The sequence below is a fragment of the Brassica oleracea genome, chromosome C5, assembly GCF_000695525.1.
Source record: "Brassica oleracea var. oleracea cultivar TO1000 chromosome C5, BOL, whole genome shotgun sequence".
In the NCBI taxonomy this organism is placed as follows: Eukaryota; Viridiplantae; Streptophyta; class Magnoliopsida; order Brassicales; family Brassicaceae; genus Brassica; species Brassica oleracea.
This window is the reverse complement of record NC_027752.1, coordinates 35,803,414-35,809,958: the sequence shown is the minus strand read 5'-3', so window position 1 is coordinate 35,809,958 and position 6,545 is coordinate 35,803,414. Positions and strand designations below refer to the sequence as shown.

General features: G+C 36.5%; 1 protein-coding gene across 1 annotated transcript; it reads left to right on the top strand.

Annotated features, from left to right (window-relative positions):
- The first annotated feature begins 269 nt into the window (after window positions 1-269).
- LOC106343302 (phospholipase A-2-activating protein) lies at window positions 270-5,322 on the top strand. Its single transcript, XM_013782474.1, has 21 exons — window positions 270-443; window positions 690-1,021; window positions 1,250-1,422; window positions 1,501-1,561; window positions 1,666-1,805; window positions 1,891-2,080; window positions 2,192-2,253; window positions 2,355-2,443; window positions 2,543-2,615; window positions 2,696-2,755; window positions 2,840-2,986; window positions 3,076-3,114; window positions 3,221-3,258; window positions 3,340-3,426; window positions 3,549-3,714; window positions 3,958-4,035; window positions 4,138-4,274; window positions 4,508-4,584; window positions 4,690-4,759; window positions 4,914-4,979; window positions 5,069-5,322. Exons 1-21 carry the CDS (start codon window positions 381-383, stop codon window positions 5,201-5,203), a joined length of 2,283 nt encoding a protein of 760 aa, XP_013637928.1. The 5' UTR covers window positions 270-380; the 3' UTR covers window positions 5,204-5,322.
- Window positions 5,323-6,545: the final 1,223 nt, after the last annotated feature.

Sequence of the window (6,545 nt, the reverse complement as noted above, 5' to 3'; positions counted from 1 at the left end):
GTTATTTAAGAAATTTAGCTTAATTTTGGTTTTTTTTTCAGTTTGATACGGTTCAAGTCATCTGGATAAATGTATCCAAAACTATACATTAGAAATTATATAAGAAGAATTTATTTAATTTCAAAAATAAATTTGTGTTTTCTAAAAAGCAGATCAAATTCTAGTTTTCCATTATTTTCTAAGGATAATATTACCATTATGTTGATAAATTAAATCCTAATACATTAGCTGTGTATATAAACCATGTACGGTACTGTAGTCAAGAATACGACCTTTTTACAATATTTTTGATCGGAAGATCCCTCTCCTCCTCCTCCTCCTCCTCCTCCTCCCGCAAGTCAAGTCACTTTTGAGTCGCTTTGGGTCATTCGTTCTCAGTGATGATGGATATCGATTTCGACGAATACAAGCTCAGGTGCGAGCTACGTGGCCACGATGACGATGTAAGATCTCTCTCTCTCTCGTTTTCCCTCCTTCCTTGTTCACGTGATCGATTCTCCTTCGAGATTTCGAAACCTTATAACTTTAGAGTCTGTTAGCTTGATCCAGCTCCGTGATTCCACTTGAATGTGATTTTGCATTGCTTCAATTTCAATTTCATGTGTGGATTTGATAATTAGAGCGAGCCTTAGGTTTCTGATTAGATGCTCGATACTGTAATTGACCTAATTGTAATTTGACTCTCTCAGGTCCGTGGAATATGTGTGCGCGCTGATGAGCATATAGCTACCTCCTCAAGAGACAGAACCATTAGGGTATGGTCACTTGATTCTGATAATAAGCGAAAGTATTCACCTTCCAAGATTCTTCTGGGTCATACGAGCTTCGTTGGGCCGCTTGCATGGATCTCTCCCAACGAGGAGTATCCTGAAGGAAGGCTCGTCTCTGGGAGCATGGATACTTCAGTTTTCGTTTGGAACCTGGTAAATGGAGAGATTGTTCAGTCATTGAAGGGTCACAAGATGCAAGTCACTGGTGTTACTCTTGACAACCAGGACATTGTTTCATCTTCTGTTGATCAGTAAGTCAGTCGGTGTATATTATTGGCCTGTGGCTTTCCTTTTGCTGTTTATATTATTTTATTCTAAAGCCTAGTTCTAGGTGTTTTAGGAATCTTAGCTGTGTGTGTTATTGTCTTGATGTGCCTTACTAGCTTTAGTAATACAAATGGTAAATATATTGGAACAATGTCTACTCGTATTATCTAGTATAACTTAAGTTCTTATTTGTTTTTCCCCTTGTTCTGAAGAACTCTGAAACGATGGAGAAACGGCCAGCTTGTTGAATCTTGGGAGGCGCACCAGTCGCCTATCCAGGCAGTGTTGAGATTGCCGTCTGGTGAGCTCGTTTCTGGTTCAAGTGATACCACTCTCAAACTCTGGAAGGGAAACACAAGTCTCCGAACTTTTGCTGGGCATGCAGGTGAATTTCTTTGTCAATATGAGAAGCTGCCTTATCTTGTGAAGTGCTAATATAATGACCTTTTGTTTTGCAATGTAGACACTGTTAGAGGATTAGCCGTGATGCCTGATTTAGGATTTCTTTCAGCATCACATGATGGGTAAGTTATTTGCTTCGTACAACCTCTTACTTGTTCCATGACATTTTCCCAGTAAATCAGGCTCATCCATCTGTTCCTTATCGGATTTTTTTTTATATAAACAGCTCAATCAGGCTCTGGGCTCTAAGTGGCGAAGTTCTTTTGGAGATGGTTGGGCACACCTCCATTGTTTACTCAGTTGACGCTCATGCATCTGGCCTTATTGTTAGTGGGAGTGAAGATCGCCATGCCAAAATATGGAAAGGTAGTGATGGTTTTCCTTTTAATTTGAAGTCATGTTTCTTATGGCTTGAGGTGTTGTTCTTACTTGTTGCTTTTGTTTGGTACAGATGGAGTATGCGTTCAGAGTCTGGAACATCCAGGCTGTGTCTGGGATGCCAAGTTCTTGGAGAACGGAGACATTGTGACTGCATGTTCAGATGGAGTGGCTCGCGTCTGGACAGTACGTGATGGCATGATAGCAGATCAAATGGAGATTGATGCCTTTGATTCCCAACTTTCTCAGTATAAACTGAGCAGGTGATCTGATCATTAAATCCTGTGTCCATAGATTTTTTTTTTTTTTCATTTTTTTCCCATGGCAGTTTCATGATTTTTATATGATGATGTGTCATATGTTCCTAATCTCAGGAAAAAGGTTGGGGGAATGAAACTTGACGAGCTGCCGGGGCTTGATGCTCTGACTTTACCAGGTGCCACTTAGTATCCAAATTTTGTATTATAAATCCTGTCGAAAGTTGTAACTGATACTGTCTGGCAATGGTCATTCTTACTATTTGATGTATTCTATCAGGTACCAGTGATGGCCAGACAAAAGTCGTAAGGGAGGGAGACAATGGTGTTGCTTATGTATGGAATATGAAGGATCAGAGATGGGACAAAGTATGTCAACATAATGAGCTTTTATATCTTTTTTCTTGATCTTTCTAGTTTGCTGGCTACATGTCATTTTCGCTCTTCACTTATTATTAACTTTTTCAGATTGGTGAGGTTGTTGATGGTCCAGATGGTGTGGCTGACCGTTCTCACCACGGTGGAGTTCAGTATGATTTTGGTTAGATTACAAACCTATTATGACTTTATTTAAAACAGAAGTGAACAAAAGTCTTAGGCGGTTTTTTATTTTTCTTATAGTTTTCGATGTTGACATTGGTGATGGGGAACCTATCCGAAAGCTTCCTTACAATCGATCAGGTACCTGAACCGTGTTGCTTCCAAGTGAAACTATAAGCAAGTGCTTCAGTTTATTTATACCTAAAATGGTTTATTGTTTGGCAGACAATCCGTATGATGCAGCTGACAAATGGCTTCTAAAAGAGAATCTTCCCCTCGCATACCGGCAGCAGATTGTTGAATTCATATTACAAAACTCTGGGCAGAAGGACTTCAATTTTAATCCATCTTTTCGTGATCCCTTCACTGGCGGTATAGCTCATGTTTAAAAAATATTTGTCTGAGATTTTGTTTTTCAGGTTTTTCATGTAATTTTATGTTCTGTCGTCTTTGTGTAACAGCAAATGCTTATGTACCTGGGCAATCATCTCATGCAGCTGGTATGAATATATTTTCTGGGTTATTCTTACATAATACTTAAAGGATTCTTATTCCTTGTAATATTCTTCCTTTTTACTCACGCACTTTCACTCTTTTCTGTTGCAGCAACTACGGCAAAACCCTTATACAAGCACATTCCAAAAGTACGCTAGTTTTCTTCTTTCCTTATTCCTGTGTAGCGTTTCTAGATACTGATCCCTGTTTTTCCATTTTTTTTTCTCCAGAGAGGTGTACTAGTTTTCGATTTTGCTCAATATGATGGGATCCTGAAAAAGATGACAGAGTTCAACAATACTCTACGAGCTGATCCAGTAAGCTCTCAGTAACTTCTGCCACACGAGCACAGTTGCACCAAGAATGATTCAATGGTTATTTTACTTTTTTCTAGTGCTGGTAATTTATGTTTTTGATACTATTTTTCCATCTCATGAAGGTACATACTGACAAATCCCTGACAGAAGTTGAAGTATCCAGAGTAGGCGCAATGGTGAAAATACTCAAGGACACCTCACATTACCATGCTACTAGTTTTGCTGACATGGATATTTCTTTGATTTTGAAAGTGTTACAAGCATGGCCACCTGCGATGATGTTTCCTGGTAGGTCTTCTCTTTTCAATCAATTAGTTAAAGAAGACTGTTTAAGCCATTTAGGTAGTAGTCATATAGCTAAATCAGTCAATTTTCTAGTATGCTTATACAACAATCTAAAATGAGATATGTTTTGGTTTCTTTGATATGTATTATTGTTTTCTTGCAGTCCATAAAGCAATTTAGGTAGCCAATGTTTTTTCGTGCTAACTGTTGGATATAGCGCTTATGCTTATGTTTTTGAATATGCAGCTACCGATTTAGTCAGGATGCTCGTTTTGCATCCTCATGGAGCAAGTCTACTTATCAAGCATGTGGAAGGCAACAATGGTAATCATCTCACGTGAAGCTAATGGTTTTCCCAACATGAATTAAAGTATCAGCTAATGTTCTTCACTAACTTGTATCTCTCTGTAAATTAAACTCAACTAGATCTGCTTCTGGATCTTATAAAGAAAGTCACAGAAGATTCGGCTCTTCCTGCAAATCTTCTAACAACTGTTCGTGTACTTGTTAATCTATTCAAAAATCATTCATTTCATTACTGGCTACAGAGGCATCATAGTCAAGTAAGTACTATTTTTTTCTTTGGTTTTATATCGTAATTAGAATCTGTGATTATCTCCATGAACCAGCTATTGGTATCCTTGTCTAGTATCAATGTCTGGGGAATAGGAATGAAGTTTATGATTGCATTTTACTATAGTGCCTAAGGTTTGTGTCTGTGTGTGTTTATTATGATGATTTGAAACAGTGGTTTCTCGGGTATTCAGCCTTTAATCTGTGATGTCCATTGATGCAGATTCTTGATGCCTTCTCAAACTGTTATTCATCCCCAAATAAGAACCTGCAGTTGGCATATTCGACATTGCTTCTCAAGTATGATACCCCTCTTGTATAACTTTTGCTCTATAATCTATGATACTCATTGTTGAGTTTTAATCAGACCCCATGATCGATATGTTTTTTTTTTTTTTTTTGCAGTTATGCAGTGCTATTAATAGAAAAGAGGGATCAAGAAGGCCAAGCTCAAGTCCTTTCAGCAGCATTGCAGGTAGGCCTATGTTTTGGTCATATTCACCATCGTGCATAAATCACATTCATATTTTACCATTGAACTGAATCTTATCTGTTGTAGTAAATTCTGGGATAACCAGTGTATTATATTTATCAATCTTTGTCCTAAAAAAACATGGATCTCTTAACAGATTGCAGAAGAGGAAGCTGCAGATGTTGATTCTAAGTTCCGGAGTTTGGTAGCAATCGGCTCGCTGGTTAGTTCTTAAACCCACTTGAGTTCTTCCTTTTATGGACAATTGTATATCTGCTTGCTCTGGTTACACAATTATTTTTTACCTGACAGATGCTTGAAGGCCTGGTGAAGAAGATAGCAATAGATTTTGAGGTGGAGAGCATTGCGAAATCAGCAAAGGAATCTAAGGAAGCTAAGATTGTGGAAGTTGGTGCTGATATCGATCTTGTAATTCGCCAACCTTAGAAGGGAGACTTGTGAGTGCGCCCGAGATTAGGATTGTTTTGCATATGAATTTTGTATTCAATTTTATTTACTTGAAAAACTCAAACTAAATTTTCTAGCAGAGCATCATATTTTCTAGGCTTGATAAAACCAGAAATCCCATATCCAATCCGAACTCAGAACCAAAATGCCTGAAACTATACGAGTCAAGCCATGGATATTGGAAGGTGGTAATTAGGATTTAAATTGTTAATGTTATCAGAACTCAAACCTGAAAATTCGAATAAGCAAAAACATCTGACCCCGAAAACCTTAACTAATGTCCATAATAATTACTCAGAATTAAATAAATATTCTAAATATTTATATTTTTTTTTTGTTTTAATGTAGTATTTTTGGCAATTTGTCTCGTTCTTAACCAAATCTGAAACAAATTCAAATCTAAAATAAGTTTAGACAAGTTATAAAATACTAGAGTCGGTGTCCGCGCTACACGCGGAAAACATGTTCAAAAGAAATTTTTATTTTTGATTGGTAGCCGCATATTGATTTATTTTAAATTTTCATAAAATTTTATTGTCTTTATGTGTTGAATAATTTTTTTTTTTTGTGGACAATTTTAAAATTAAAAGAAACGTTAGTCAGTTCACACAGTTCAAAACAAAATAGTTTGACAGTAGAAATAAGTAATTGTCCAAAGGGAATAGTATTTGGTAGATAACGGAAAAGAATAAAAATAAGTTAAGGTGTAGACGATGTCTGGGAAGTATACTGTGAATGGTCTTGTAGAGCTGGCACTTTCTATTGGGGGCGGACCTATTGTTAAAAAGAATTTTGTTAGTACAACTTCATTATTGAGTTTGGAGATTTTTGGTCGGCAGACTTACTTGTTGCTTGCATCTTATGGTATAGAAAGTTGTTCGTGATTCCGGGGAGCCTGATCTGGGTGAGCATCTGATCGTGATTCTGGGGGAGGGAGAGAAAGGAGTTTAGTATTTTTGGATAATGTTGTGTATTGTGTTGCAAATAATAATGGATTACCTGGTAAGTGAGGTAGACCGTTGTATATTTCTTTGTAGACTATGTTTTTAACCCTTCCGATCTTTTGATCCTTTCTTTACAAATATTTGTACGGTCACGGGGCAAACTCTAGAAATAAACAACAACATGGAAAAATTATTTTCCTTTTTCAATTTTATTTTTATAGAAATTATAGTTCCATATATGTTTATATATTTTATGTATTTATAAATTTATTTTCTTTATTTTTAAGGGATGCTAAGATTTTGAAATTGGAAAATTTTTGACCCACCTATATATTATTTTAATTAGGAAATTTTGAACTTTAAATGTTAATTTTTAT